The following is a 16,294-nucleotide window of genomic DNA, read 5'->3' as shown; positions in this document are numbered from 1 at the left end:
TCTGCACAGGAGGTGGATCCAGCACTTTCCTAAGGAGGACTGTTAGGAAAGAGGGGAAAGTCAGGCAGCTTTGGAGAGTCTGGCCTGGCAGGGAATGGAGAACCCTCAGAAAGCAAAGCTGCACTGTGGTGGCACTGTGGGTGACAATCCTGTTTAGAAGCTATCTTTCTTGTACCTTTCCACTTCTATAAAGGGTAGGGGATTTAAGACACCCCCACCTCCCCTCCCTCCTTTTTTAGGGAACAACATTCCACTTTTTTGACTATCAACATTACTCAAAAAGGAGGGCAGCTCTGTCTGCTCTGCCAGCATAAAGTGTTTCACCCATGAAAGATGATAAAAGAACTGGATCCTTCTCAACCCCTTCCAGTGTCAGTGTTGTGAAGCTTGGAGAAGGGAAATACACCTACAGAAGTCCAAGACTCCTGGTGAAGGGGTGAGGGAGGACATTTCCAGCAGCTGTGTTGTCAGTGAAGCCCCAGTAGGTAGAGATGATGTTCTGCTGCTCAGGTACACCATCAGTAAAACTGGGAGAGTGTGTCAATGACTGCTACGTCCATGGCATGCTGAACATGAAGCGTTTATTTATGTGAGCAACACATTAACACGTGGCAAAGTTATACACTAAATTTATGTAGAAATATATTTCCCCCCACCCCTCCACACACCAGTCAACTGAACCAGGGGAAGAACTCTCAGTTAATTAAAAAATCAATTGAAGAAAATAAGATAGGAAATGTTTTAGTAGTTTTCTTTTGTGTATTCTTCAAATGGCAAGGAATCATCAAATAAAATAATAAATACAGAGAATATTAACATACGTTTCCTTACATATTCAGATATTTCTTTTAAGGGAAATTAGGTTTCAGTCCAAATAACGATGAAAAACAGCTACAGCATTCCACACACTGAAACAAACTTGTTTCCTTCCTGGAGTGTCCCTCACAAGAGATACTCAAGAACCACCTGTATTTCATACTGTACAATGTGCTCTAGGATGATCCTGCTTGAGCAGGAACCAGATAACCCCAGTGGTGGTCCCTTTCAACCTTTGCCCCTCTGTGATTTTGTGTTTCATTCATTAACTGCCCAGCCATAGTCTAAGAAAGAACTTTCAGTCTGTAACCTAAACTGGACACTGTTTTTTCTCTCAAGTTAAAGTATTAAAGTGCATAACAGCAGCTGTATCTTAACAGCTCACATAGATTGTGTTCCATTTTCTTAACAAAAATAGTTCTCTGTGAAGACTTTGAGTACTCCATCACCAGTACATCTACTGGTATAGAGTATGTGTGGACTACTTCTGGTGCAGTTGTTTTGGATTTGTTCTAGCCTACAAATAAAAGACATTTTTATACACGTAGGGAACTATGGTTCATATGACTGTTTACATATATACAAAATAAATTTAACTTTGCTGTCATTTGGGACTCAGGCCCATCTGAGGAGTCTGCAGAACTCATCTAGTTTCCACTAAAGCTTGAAACGCACCAGACAAATACCTCTAGACAAATATCAGGGATATTATTTTCTTTTTAGCAAAAAAGTAGATTAGTAACTGTACAGTAGGTAAAAAGCACTCCTTAAAAAAAATACAGACATTACACAAAAGGCTGTAGTAAAGTGCCTAGCAAGAATATAAAGGACAGGAGAATCAGTGTATGCAGACAAACATTGCATCCTTGCTACCCTGACTTCTTCACAAATTCTCCTGCATGCATTGTAACACTGACAATGGTCAGTATGTCAAAAAGAGAATTTTCACTTTGTTATAGAAAGTATTAGAGAGTTTAAAGCCAAGAGTACAGTCATATCATCAGAAATTGTACTTTGGAGCATGATTGACTCGATTTTGTCCATACTCTACACAGTGAGAACTGCCAGGAACCCTCAAAGCCTGCTGACAGTGCTCTTCATGGAGACACAGCCCATGCCCATGCAGAGAGCAGATGTAGCTACAGCCCCCTGGCTCCGACCTGCTCAATGTTCACATCTGAGCTACCATCCTTTCCCTTTCTCCTCCCTTCACCAGGTCTGTTTCCCATGGCTCCATCAGTTTTCTGTGAGGGGGACAGCCTCTGGCTGCAACAAAACTGCAGATTATTTAGGGCTATTGTGCTTTCCAAGTGTGAGACATGGAGAAGCCAGGCATTTCTTGATCCCTTATCCCTGTCCTTTCTCTGTGTGGATACCCAGCCTTACTGAGAGATCTCAGAGCCCTGGACACAGAGAAACCGACATTAGAGAGATCCATTTCCATGATGTGTTTTGCTTGGGGAGGAAATCTTTTGTCTTTACATAAAAATATGGTGCAAGACACACTGAAGCTGAATTTCAACTTTCTACTCGGGATTTTTAAATGCATGCTCCATGACAAACCACCCTGTGACTAACTGCATAAAAAACAAGACTCTACAGCTAGAGAACCTGAAGTGTTAAAAAATATATTTTCCCTCTCCCCCTTATCCCTTGACAAGTTCGCCTTTAAACAAACACGAATATGAGGTAAGCTGACAGAACAACATTGAATAAAGAGCTGCAAAAAATCTTTTGGTAACTAGATCTCTGCAGGCATAATGTAAACTGTATGCTACCTTCATGCTAGTTTAAAAAAGGTGTTCTACATCAAGGGATCCACACTGGCACTTCTGGCAATAAACAGATGTTTTCAGGCTGGTAAAATTTTTAGATTCAAAAGAAAAAAAGTAAAATAAATACATTTTCCCTCACTAAAGAAAAAAAAAAAGCCACATTTTGCTACACCAGCTATCACCTAAGTTGCAAACCCAAGAAAGACAAATTTTGAAGTTACCTGCTGGTAGGAGAGTTAATGATAGTATCTTTTGCTTTCAGAATTATATCACTTAGTCCTGCTGCCAGTTTCCTAAACAAATGACTGGCATCTTTACACTGTGAACCAACCCACTAAGTAATTCAGGTTTGATAATAGAAGTATTTTCCTGTTTCGACTGAACTCAGCATAGTCTGAGGTTTTCACCTTTCTTTTTTTGACTTGTCCTTTTATCTAGCCCCCTGGAAAGCATAACTAAGTTCCTCCTAAAGTTGTTTTCAGAATAGAAATTTGCACTTAAATGTAAACACTGATACCATAAATGTAGTGTATACAAAAGGCACAAGACAATTAGATTCATGTTGCTGAAACTTCCTTGACTTTGAAAGCCAAAAATGCCTCTTTTATTCTAGTCAGTAAACTCTGATCCTAAGAAAGCTGCTAGGTCCTAACTTAATTAAATGGGATTTCCTATGTGCAGCAGCTTGGCTTTTTGGTATTGCAATCAAAAGTCTGTTGTCCTGTAAATGCAAATATCATAAGTAATAACAGTAAGTCACCTTGACTGCACATGGTATTCATCAAGTTATGCAGTAAGAAAGGCAGTGTCTTGAAGAAAAAGTGAAAAAAGAAATCTGAGACAAATATTGATTAATAGGAAATTAGGAGCTTGAAAGACCCTGGCCCTCAGTAACTAACACAGGTTGGTAAAAAGCCTTTTGGATCAAAGTTCAGGGCCAACATTTGCTTCAAAACGGGTAAGAGCTCCAAATGGGACAATAAAATCCCATTTCGTAGGACTATTCTGTGAAGCTGCCATCAAAATCCCCAGCTGGCCGGTTTCATTTCCATATTACCCCCCTGAACACAGGCTTTTCATTGCATCACTGGGCAGGGGCCCGCTGTACCAATTAACCAAAGAATTTTTTTCCCTCTCAACTTTTCCAACTATCTGTAGTGCAGACCTTTGGGAAAACAGAGCTTTTACAATAATGTTTTCCAAAAAATGTTCCAATAACAGTCAGACACTTACTTGGGTCTTCTTCAAAAGTTGCTTATCAAGGGCTCAAAAGAAAATACAGTCCACCAAGCCACTAAACTATTCCTAATCAACACTGGCTCTTCTCCCAGTTCATAAAGGCAGTGGTGCAAAAATTTGATTTTAAAGTCAACCACTTAGAACAATTTGAATTAAAAGGTGAATTTTCAAAACCAAGCCAAGAACATGAACTGATAGTAAGGAGGTCACATTCACATTTTTTTGTGCTGAATACCAAAGTAAAACCAGCCATTGAATTTTTACAATTGTAAACGCAGGCTCTTCTTTTGTACCACTTTCTAGTACTCAATCATCCTTCACCATTCAAACCCAGTAATTTTAAGTTGAAACATCCTTTATATGGTTCAGAAGTAACATGTTTAGTTTTGTGTTTTAAGCAGTGACATGGAGACAGCTAATCATCTGTCAGTTTGTTTTCTGAGCACATCCATAGAGGAGCAGACAGGAGCAGCTGGTCAACAGGGCTGATACTTGGAAGAATGCATCTTCCTTCCAACAACAGCTTGTTCTTAAACTGGAACAGAATATTAATCACAAAACACATTGTTAGAATCAAAGAATACTTAAAAATGATGTTATTGTAACAAGTTTCATCAACTTGAAGGGAAAAGTGACTAATGGCAGAATAAAAATCCCACCCTGAAGAGGAACCCAATAAGACTGCTCACAGGTATGTTATTAATCTACTTCAGGATGACAGTGATAAGTACTGACTACACAGCAAGCAGGCCACCAGTTTATAAAATGACACGAGCTATTTTTACTTCCAGATACCAACATAATTAAAAAATAATTCTCTCTTACATTAGTGTAAACTACATTTGGCACTTCTGGTAATCAGTCCTCTGCTGAAATATGAGGGATTATAGGATACAGGATATTGAACAGATCTTCAGTGGGACAGAAATTCTAATTCTAACACATTGGCAGGGGCTGTGGGCTGTATTTTTCATATGTAATATGAAATTACTTGGTTTTTGTGGTGACTTCAGCAGCTCTATTAAAAGTACTCTATTCAATCCCTAGGAACAAATATGATTCCTATATTGACAATAATGTAATGAAGTTAAATGTGAAGTAGCTAAAAGAAGTTTTTATATACAAGCTCTTATTGCAGCAACTGTATGTGGCATACATGTAGACAGCAATCAATCTTTTTTGTTAATTCTCCAGAAAGTTTTAACTGCCACATAGAAATATCTCAGAGTATAGGTACAACCAATCTGGTGCTTGTGCACATGCCAAAGAATTACCAGTTCCTGCTACTCTTCTGAAAGTGCAGGAATCCAAGTGAGGCAAAACCAACTTCCAGGAGCCCCTTTATGTGACTTTAGACTTATTCTTTGGAACATAACCTCCTCTGAAAGTAATCTCTCTTTAAAAAGCCATGTTCCAAAATGGACGCCTCCAAAAAGAAAAAAAAACAACACCAAACATAACCCCCAAACCCCACAGAGTGAAGTAATCTGACTGCAAACACAACTCTTTCTCAGACGGGACTAAAAGAAGAAAATAATTTAAAAAGAGCACAAGATGTTTATCAAGCTAAACTGACAGGAAAATCCACCCACTTTTAACATATTTAGAACAGTCACAGACTATGTTTGATATTCAGAGTAATCTGAATGACAAAATTCCAATAAAATATACACACTCTTCAGAGAATAATTAAAGTTTAAAAGCTATTACTTAAGTAAATAAAGTCTTGGGACTTCAGAAAGTAAAACTCCAACTTGATAAATCTAGTTGCAATTAATGGTATTTCTGTAACAATCCAAGAATCTGTTTCTTTCAAGTCTGTCTCCAATATTTTACTCTTGATTAGTGATGACATGTAAGACATTAAATCAACTGAAAGTAACTAATTTAGTTTTTTCCAGAAGCTGTTGTTTTGTTGAAAGAATGGATGGATTAAACAGTGCAGAAATGCAATGTTTTACATTTTGAACAAAGGGTTAGAAATGAGGGGTTTATATTCTATTAAAATATCCAGAGAGCAGTGAAAATTGCAGGCACTGTCTGAGTTTTCTTCACTCATCTCTTTAACTCTGTTCATCTGACACCCACATTTTCAACACCTCTAACACCTCACATCATCATCAAGTTTGCAGATGTACCTATATCTGGAACTGTGTCTTCATCACTGAACACAAAACCAGAATGTAAGGGCCAAGAGGTTTTGAAATTTCTTCATGAACCAAACTGAACTTTTGGGAACTTTTTGGTACAAGCTATGGGTCCATCTGTTGCTATCTGCACACTTACTAGTTTTATAATCTGCCTTGACAGTGCAATACCATTCCTAATGGGTCTAGTGACAATCACTGCAGTTCCCTGATGACTTTCCATGCCTTTCATTTCTTCCATGAGCAACCTCACTGCCCTGACAGCATGTCCAAGAGTCATACCACACATAAATGAAGGACATTCACTTGAGAAGCTTTTTCAGGATGACTGAAAAGGTGCTTCCAACAGCAGGGAAGAAATGACCTTGCTGGAACAACCCCTCCACATCAATTATTTGGTAGGCAAAAATTCTTGGGGTTGGAGTCAAACTTTTTATACAGTTTAAATACAAAATAATTTAATTCCATAAGTTTTGGTGGAGTTAGCTATATTCAAGTACTAGAGTGAATGTGATGATTGTGTTCATTCTCCACAACCCAGGGTAAATGTCAGCTTCTGTTATGTACCTAATAGAATTTACTAGCTGCTTCTCAAGTCTGTGTTGCAAGATATTAATGCAAGAAAATATCATCTGTGTTTTTACTATTAAATAGGATGCAGCTCAGTCAGTACCTGACTCAGAGCAAGACACTAATAGCTTATATATTAGACTAAATCCTTTTTGCTTCATCATTTGATAGACTTTTACCTGTTTTAGCAGACAAAGCTATGATCCTTGCATGCTGTCTTAAGAACCAGCCTAATTTTCAAACTTAGTGTTACGAATATTGGCTGAACAGCTTGAATACTCACAATTTTCCGTATCTTTCTAAATAAAGGGAATAATAATAATAATATTATGTTGGACTTTTACCTAAAAAGCAATGAGTATTAAGATCAAACTAATTTGCAAACATTACACATCAAGAAATAAGAGTTTAAAGTTTTAGTTTAAAACTATGAATTCATGTGCTACTATATGTGGTAAAAAATTAATTGAAGAAAACAGGAAGTATTTTAGTAATTTTCTTTTGTGCATTCTTCAAATGGTAAGGAATCATCAAATAAATAATAAATGCAGAGAATATTAACATACCTTTCCTTACGTATTCAGATGCTTCTTTTAAGGGAAATTAGGTTTCATTTTCCATGGTTAATGCAGGATTGCTCATACCTTAAAAGACAAAAAATAGTATTCCCACAGGAAAAGGTCTCATTTCAAGATTTCATTATTTCAGCAAATTTATTTCATTTCATTATTTCAGCAAATAATACAACCATGTCTTAACAATCATTTTAATGTCATTACTCTTCTACCAGGTCAAGTCCTGTCCCATATCTATTATATAGCTTTTCACTAGCTGCAAATAGGTGTCACCTCTTTTATAAGAAAGTTGTTGTCAAAGGTGCTATCAGGCCTATCTTAAAAAATAATTAGCACCTACTGGTATCAGTATTCTAATGTCCCTTGGTCAGGTTTAAGTGGGAAAGGCACAGCAGCTTGACACATGGAACTTCCTACTAGCATATATTTCAAAAAAGCTTCATAAATTTCAGTTCATGAATACAAATCATGTGACTGTGGCCATTATTACAATATATCCTCCAAAAGAGTTTACACAACACAAATCATTGCAGCATAAGTCAACCCCTTACCAACTTTGCCCTTGTCAGCCTTTGCAGCAGTTTCTGGCCAAGATGGTGCATCTGTAAGTAGGTGGCTCTGGGAATCACGCAAGGGCTTTGCAGGAAACAGATGGTTCTCACTGTAGCACCAATAAAAAGAACATTAGTGAACTGCAGTAATTTTTCATCTTTTTACCACACATTACAAACAGTTTGTCATACACAGTATTTTCCTTACCTCACCTTGCTTCTTGTCTGATGAATCACTACTTTTTTATCATTATATGCATTACACTGTGGTTGTCACAAGTGCAAGCACAATCTAAAAAGCACAGGGATTTTTAATTTGACAGATATTTTATATTAATACATGTACTTCAGCCCCAAATGCAATCTTACCTATATTCTTCTTCACTACAACAAACCTGACATGATAAATAGTGGAGAGAACATCTCCAAACTCTCGTTCCTAATGTAAGCTACAGAATGCTGGGGTAAGATAAAACATCAAGCCGAAATGTCATAGAATTCTTTTATGAATAAAAGATTGTCAGTATGATTCCATTATCATTTCCTAGCCTCATATTCACTATACTTATCAAACATTTCAAAAAGGATGCAATATGACTTTATTCAAAGGAGAATATGCATACTTTTCAAGAAGTATGACTTTTAAAGAAGTCATGTCCATTAAGGATGAGAATTAATAAAACATGTTCTATTATCAGCAGAAACAACACTTAATATTCAGGTTCCTGTGCTCTGGCCCAAGTGCCATTAGGGATGATTCCCTTATATGGAGCGGCTTTCATTAGACAAGAAAAAGCAGGCATCCCCCAAAAGCCATGCAAGGCAATGGATTTGTATCACAGGCAGTGTGAATAACCATCTCATATGTATGCATAAAGAATACTGCTGATACTGATTGTTAGGCAGGTGTGAAAAATTCAGGTCCTGGGATGTCACTGAGCAGAGACAAAGCGTATCGGGGGAAAATTTACCCTGCCTCATTTCCATAAATTTAAATATAAATCTGAGGATTACCTGATTTACAGCTTAACTGTTAAAATATGACTTGGATTTATTAAAAGGATACTCTTCATTTGCTTACCACTTTTAAGTATATTATGAAATGGGTAACAAAAGCAGATTACCTTTTGGATGTTGAATTAAGTCCACCAGGTGTGGAAGCTTGCTCAGGATCCTGATTAACAAGGCAAGTTGGAAAGGAGCAACCATCCCCTAAACTGAAAAATTCAAATTGATGTCATACATACAAAAAACTCTCAACTTTGAAGAAGTTTATTTATTTATTACTATATATTATTTCCAAAAGCTAACCATTCCCCAAATGCTTTGGATCCTGATCATTTAACAGTTTAAATAAATTAAGCATTAGGAGCAGCATACCTTGAAAACACAGGCACCAACCAGTATTTCTTCTCATCACCAAACACCTGCCTTAGGTTTTTGCTGAAGCCCAGGCTAAAGCCATTCTTATCTGTTCTGTGACGAAATATGGGAGCTCTGAAGACCTCTTAAAAGAAAAAGATTAATTAGACCTCTTTGCAGGTTACTCCCCACCAGTACTTAGGCAATTGCACTGCCATTCATCAAAGAGGAAAGGCTGTACTGCCCAAATGACGGAGAAAGGGAGTGAGGGCACTCTGGAAGCCAAAGTCAGTGAGTGCTACACAGGCACTGTGTGTGTGGAGCAAGTCCAGTGGCTGAGAAGGGTGGAAGTCTCTTTCACCCTCCTCCCTCATCAAGGCAAGGAAGAGTAGGAACTCCCTTTTAAAGCAGGCATGATAAGTTTATATGAATATTTCAGTCTGTGACTATACCACAGACAGCGTTCAAGAAAGAAAAAGCCTAAACAAAGGGATTCTTACAGAAAAAGTAATGAAAAAGGAGAAAAAGTTAGCCTACTTTAGTAGTAAGACTAGCTTTACACACACACTGGGGTATGAAAATACTGTGTGTTTTTACCACTGCATAAAGAAACGTCTTTGCTCATAGACCCAGATTATTCCCCCTGGCCATCCAACCTAAATTTCTGGAGAAGAGAGCTAAATATAGCTTCAAGTGTTGCAAAGTGCCTGAAGCAGAAAATTCATTCACTTTTCACCAAGTGACTGATAGCCATTTAATTCCCTTAATTGGCTATACATAGCAGGCAAGCTCTGTCCTGATGTCCTGACAGTACAGCTCCCACAAACCATGTCAGAACCATGCTGAGAATGTCCTTCTGCAGTCAAACCCTAGCCAAGAACTGCTGGGAATGACCTTCCATGTGCATTAATTACAATGGGTTTTGAAGAAGGGGGAAGGGAAAATGGGGGCATCCTTTTAGATGCCCATATTAGGCTAGGAAAAGAACTCCCAAGATGATTTAAGCACAGTCACACTTAAAGCTATCATGGCTTCATTACCAATTTACTGCCTTTTTAAGGCTTCACATATTGAGCAATTTCCCAAACTAAAATGGGAAGAAACACCCAGATCTTTTTGAGCAACTTAAGTATGCAGGAAACGTTATATTACCAGTATGGGATTCCATTTGTTTTGAAAACACAAAATGTTGAATTAGAAGTGTAATGTGTTATGGTTACCTCTGAACAAATTCTTTGCACTAAAATTAAAAGACCAGTTTATAAACAGAACACTAATTTATTTCCATTCAAATAAACATCTTTAATAAAACTTTACTTATACCTAGGTAGAAATTAATATCAGCAAAAAATTGTTGAAAGTCAATGATTTGTTAGAATACTGAAAAAGCTCAAAAATCCTACAGGAAATCTTGAAGTAAACAAGCTTTCTTCCATTGATACAGATTATCTATTTTCAAAGTTTTCCATTAATCACCAAAATCATCATTAATCATCATTAACAAATCTGAAACCAGGAAAATCCAGGTCAGTCAGTTCATTGGCCTACTTTAAATCAGCTTACGTCAGCAGGAAAGCATTTAGAGATTTAGAGGTTTTAAGGACTATATTGCAAATTGGCATTATTACAGTCCAGCATGCAGTAGAGAACAGGCACTGAAGTCTTCTGGATTTTATTTATTAAGTTTTACATGTGTATTCAAGCATTACGTGTGCAAACACGCAGTGGTCCATCTAACATTTATTAGGAATTTATCTTGATTTTATTGAATTTTTTTTACTTTATTCCATTTCTGTTAACAAACTGTGGGTGGAAAGCAGTGAGAGGAATAATATTAAGTTTACTAATAAACTTGGCCCTTTGGGGCAAGAGAAAGAGTCAAAATGTCCATGGAACAGAAGAACTTTGGAGTCTTCTAACCAAGATGCAACGAACCAGCGTAGAATTTCCCACTTCCTCCATTACACCCATGCATATAAAATACATTTATTATTTATTTTTTGCTGTCAAACACAGAAGCATTAAATCTACTTACCTAATGTAGATTTATTCTTGCTGACAAGCCAACAGTGATACCCAAACAGAGAAGACAAACTGACAGAAAACATAGCTGCAGCAAAGAATAAAAACATGATGTGGAACTTGGCTTGAGTATCAGGAAGGCCATTCTGAAAATTAAAAAAAAAAAAAATTAGAATTGGGGAAATAGCTATTTCATTTGATTATTAATAATCCCCTATTCAGCCAAATCAAATTCAGCACACAGACAAATTCACCACACAAGAAGAATATCAATACATACAGACAGCCATGCAATTAAGTTGGTGACAGAATCTAAGTTAAAGAAAGTATTTGTCATTTCTTGGGAAATGATAAATACTGAGAGCAAGATTCTGAAATTTAGATCTGAACTTTGAATTGTCTTTTAGAGAAGAATGATTTGAAAAAAATGAGGGCTATAATTGCATATATAGGCTATACTTTGGTACCTGACATTAGGAGATACTAGCTAACAATGCAATGCCTTGGAATCACAGAATGCCTTGGCTTGGAAGGGACCTTAACAATCATTTAGTTCCCAATGCCCCACCTTGGACAGGGACACCTTCAGCTGGACCAGGTTCCTCAAAGCTCCATCCAACCTGGTCTGGAACACTTCCAGAAATGGGGAACCAATAACTCCTCTGGGCAACCTGTTCCAGTGCCTCACCACCCTCACAGTAAAGAATTTCTTTGTAATTCCTAATCAATATCTGCCCTCTTTCAGCTTAAAGCCATTTCTCCTTGTCCTATCACTCCATGTCCTTGTAAAAATGTCTCTCTTTAGCTTTTCTGTAGGTCCCCTTAGAATCTTAGATTTATTTGCACAGCAGTAACTCCACACACTTAAAGACAGCATGTAAATCAGAGTACTTACTGTCCAAAACTTGATAAAGTACTGCAAATCTGTTGCAGCAATGAAGAGGCAATACAGTAGTGAGTAAGCCAAGAAGAGAAGAAAAAATTTGTAATTGGAGAATCCTACACAGTTGTTCACCCTGATAAAAACAAACAAATAAACATGTAAGAATGAAATGTTGTGAAAGTTTTCCTTGCTTTCATTCAGTTTAAATGAAACTTATTTACTCTAAAAACATTTATACTAGTATGTAAACCAATTTTTACTTCCTATCTCTCCTGCCTCAAGCTACTGGAATGGATTTAGCTTCAATTTGCAAATTAGTGTAGTAACCCAAATCAAAACACCACCACCACAAACAAGCCCAAACAACTTTACCAGGTGACATTGCTTTCAACAGCTTATTGAAATTATATTTTCACTTATGGTATGAAACTTTTTCTCAGCACATCTGATGTAAATGCGATGTAAAGCAGTTAACTTTTTTTTTTTGGTTTGTAGGTAAGAATCCATGTTATACCATTAGGCATACTGTATGTCAACAGGGACAGTAACAAGCCAGGAACTGAAACTTGACTGAATTTTGTGAGAATAAAAGCAGTCTCATTTAATCCAGATCCTCCTTCTTTAATCATACTAAATGCTTAAAACTTCTCATACCATAAAACTTCTTAGTAAGATTCTCAAATGTAAGAGCATTCATAGGAGATTCCTAAAAATACTTATATTTACATTAAATGAGAGAAATGCTACTCTGGAATAGAAAACATTCCATACCAATGGCAACATGATAGGGAATAAGACATTAGAAGCATATCTAAATGTTAAAATAAATCTCATTTTATCATTTTCACTTATGGGCTTTAAGATCACCTACCTCCCATTTGCAAAGATTTTTATACATGATAATGAGCAACTAGTATACAATATGATGATGAGGGTGCTTTTAGTACCATAGTAGCTTCCCATTAGAGACAACATACTAAGTATTAGGAATTTTAGAGCTCTATTAAATATAAATTGGTATTACTCCCATCAAATGAAAAAAATATTGGAGTGCTCCCCATAGGCAGTTTATTGGTAAATTGCTTCCTCTTTTATTTGGTTGCATTGAGAAGTTAATCAAAATTATCTTTGCACTAACCTTGGCATAACTCTTCATATGAGTTTAAAAAAACCTAACTGATACTGTCAATTCAATTGGCTGTCAAAAATATCAGCCAATTAAGCAAAGACTATATCCATAAAGATACTCGTGTATTGACGAATAATTCTTTAAAAAAAAAAAACAGAGATGTGGTGAGGCTCAACTTTAGCTTCCAGAAGTGCAGGACAAGTTACCACAATTGTTCTCTTCTTTAGGGAGATGGTGATGCTAATGGCAGAAGACATGCTAATCAGATAAGGGTAAAATCTTAAAATAGGAAAGAAATTTTCACTGTACCTTACTGTTACCCATTCTCAGGATGGGTAGCGAGTTGGGTGAGTTTGTTCTATGTTTTGTTTAGACAAAACATAACATCTTGGTTAAATATTAACTTTTGATTTTTCATTTAAAGATGCAGCAATAGCTAAGCATTCATATTAACTACAGTTAAGCACTCACAATAGATTGTTCTAATTAAAGAAAAAGTAGATATATTTGTAAGCTCCTCATTATTCTTATTGAAAACTAAACATAAAATTCTCCACAGTTAAGTGAACTTTTTCATTATATATGTCAAAGTAAGCAATTCCATGAAAAACTTCAAGCAATTCAGGTTCAAGTTTTCTATGAAAATCCTACTTTCCTTTCAGGATACTTATTTTTGAACTGTTATTACTTAAGACACTGTTTGATGTGAGAAAAGAAATATCAAGTGAAATGTTATTCCCCAAAGATGAAATTTCTTGTATCAAAGATAGATTTCTTTGTAACTGTTGTTTTGCACAATGGCATGTGGCAAACGCGTCAAAATAAACTTGCATAAATTATTATGCTCCCTTTAAATTTGTCAAGGCCCCAGACTGCAGAGGTCGTACTGGAAAAGAATCTTCTTCATCAGAACACTGAAGAGAAGGCAAACACCAAGGTTTCATAATTGTACTGTTTGAGCATGTAGCATCAGATCTCAAACCTCAGAAACAGTGGTTAGATTTGAAGTCTAACAGTTCTGAGAAAGAGTGAAACTGATAAATATACCAACAACCAGCTGGTATAATAATGGTATGCTATTGCAGTGAAACATTCATACAGTCAGAACAGTCCGGAATAACAATTTGGATTACATCAAGCATTTTAAATGCTCCATTTTCAAGTACAAAAAAGAATATATATCATTCCTTTCTGAGGGGCTAGTTTACTGAAAATCCTAGGCAAAGAAATAGTTTACAAGGCACTGAAGGTGATGCAACTCAGCTAACAAAAAACATCACAGAAACCAGGAGGTGTTAACTATTTGGATCACTCAAAAGATAAAGAAGAGATGTTTTGAATCATTCCTAAGGTATTCCTAAATGCACCTTGTTAGTACTAAGAGTGTTATATCCAAACAGTATTTTTGGTGATGCCTCAAGCCATTGGATTCCCACCTGCAGGTCCATCTGTATACAGTGAGGAGCAGCAGCACTAGAAATCCCCAATGCATCACTTAAACCTTTCAGAGTAGTTAGTGGGCAGTTAGCATTAAATATTTCTGTTTATCACAGCACTTCCATTAGTGCAGGAGTGACAGCCAAAATAAAGCCTCCCAGAGAGCAGAAGACAGCTGACTTGGGGCTAGGACATGACAACCTCTCATTACCTCTGCCTTCCAACAGCTTCATCTTACTTTCCATAGGTTATTTTTACCCATCCTCTCTCCAGAAATACTTCTCTTGGCAGAATATTAAAATTCAATTAGAGAGACAGCTCTCATTGCTCTTTGCCTGCTCTCCGTAAGCATCATGTGAGTTCTTTCCCCCTTCCTTTCCACCCAGCTTGCTCCCACCAAAAAATGGCAACATGAAAAGCAAAGCAGAACCTAATGATGTTCAGAGAGGCTAAAGCCCATCCATTATACTGAACTGCACCCTTACTTCTGTTGGCAAGATAGCCATAACTTTCTCTAAGAACATTTGAACATGAGTCTTTACAGGAAACTATAAAGTTTGATCAGCACCTCTGCAGTATTTCAAAACTCTTTCTTCTTTTCCACATAGTTCTTTTTTTAGGGTGAGCAAGGAACTGTGAACATCTGCTCAAATTAGGAAAAACACACAATATCTCTTTTTCTAATGCATTTCTGTTAGTTGGAGTACAAAAGGAACACCTCTCCATCAAGAAGCATTACATATCTTTCAATTACCTTCTCTATCTTTATTTTTTGCACCCATTGCTCATTAGACTAAAACCAATGAGCAGTGTAAATACTCTCTCAAACTGGGTATGTTTATGTTGTTAGATTAAGAAGAGTGCAAACATGTATAGTAAGCAAATGCTACTGAGAGGAAAGCAGTTTTTCTAGAAGTTTCTGCCCTAGTGAAACAACACTTCACTGTCCCTTTACACAAAACTATTTATAATCTGCTATTTGATAAAATGGATTTTTATCTTGAAATTTACATGGAGGACATTTTCATGTAATTGTCTTAAGACATAAAAGCACAAAATAATCACGAAGAGACCACAGAGCTTATAAGAAGTGTTTATAATACCGAATATTAATGTCATATTGAGACTTTTCACTGGTATTTTGTCAGGAATAGCTTGGCAACTGCTTACTGTTTTTCTTAGTTTTCAACAAGGTAGCTATTAAAAAGCTGTAAAAAGGAAACTGTCTTTTTTGTTCTAAGACATTTGTTCCACATTCAATGGTTTTACCTGTTTGCTTTGTTGCGGCCTTGTTTGTAGTTTTTGTTTGTGAGTTTTTTAAAAAAGCACACTACTATTACTGAACAACCTCAATTTTCCCATGCTGATTATCCCTACAGCACAAAAACTCTACCCTACACTGCTAACTATTTCTTTCAATTGTATCTACCATGTAGATGCAAAATAAGATAAGATGCTTAAAATCAAATTATATTATGGCAGATGCTACAGTCAGGACCAAGAGAAACAGAGGGACCCCAGCACCCCTTCCTGCCCCAGGACAGAGCCTCCTCTGTCCTAGAATTTGATACAACAAAGTGTCAAAACAACCACTTAGAACCATCTACAATTCAGTTTGTCCAACACAGGGGATTCTTCTTTTCTGATCATCCTATATGGTGAAGAACTGCCATGTAACACTCAATCCTCTAAACTTGGACCTTACTAAGCATTTATCTTTAATTATTTCTGTGAGATGCACCTGCCAAAGTGACTAATTATTCATCCTCCTATCCACTGGTTCCAAGG

At 36.7% G+C, this 16,294-nt stretch overlaps 1 protein-coding gene across 1 annotated transcript in view; it reads right to left on the bottom strand.

The window, feature by feature from the left end:
- Nucleotides 1–4,191: 4,191 nt before the first annotated feature.
- The window catches only part of ZDHHC2 (zinc finger DHHC-type palmitoyltransferase 2), a 31,341-nt gene continuing 19,238 nt past the window's right edge, over nt 4,192–16,294 (bottom strand). Inside the window, exons 7-13 of the mRNA XM_064710460.1 lie at nt 11,953–12,073; nt 11,071–11,203; nt 9,054–9,180; nt 8,798–8,890; nt 7,674–7,783; nt 7,114–7,191; nt 4,192–4,365 (exon numbers count right to left, since the gene is read on the bottom strand). Of these exons, the coding sequence (XP_064566530.1) occupies nt 7,151–7,191; nt 7,674–7,783; nt 8,798–8,890; nt 9,054–9,180; nt 11,071–11,203; nt 11,953–12,073 (625 nt within the window). The 3' untranslated portion in view covers nt 4,192–4,365; nt 7,114–7,150. The remainder of the gene's footprint in view (nt 4,366–7,113; nt 7,192–7,673; nt 7,784–8,797; nt 8,891–9,053; nt 9,181–11,070; nt 11,204–11,952; nt 12,074–16,294) is intronic.

The sequence above is a fragment of the Zonotrichia leucophrys genome, chromosome 4, assembly GCF_028769735.1.
Source record: "Zonotrichia leucophrys gambelii isolate GWCS_2022_RI chromosome 4, RI_Zleu_2.0, whole genome shotgun sequence".
NCBI classification, from domain to species: domain Eukaryota; kingdom Metazoa; phylum Chordata; class Aves; order Passeriformes; family Passerellidae; genus Zonotrichia; species Zonotrichia leucophrys.
Note: the sequence above shows the minus strand (reverse complement) of the source record. Positions and strands in the feature narration are given on the sequence as shown.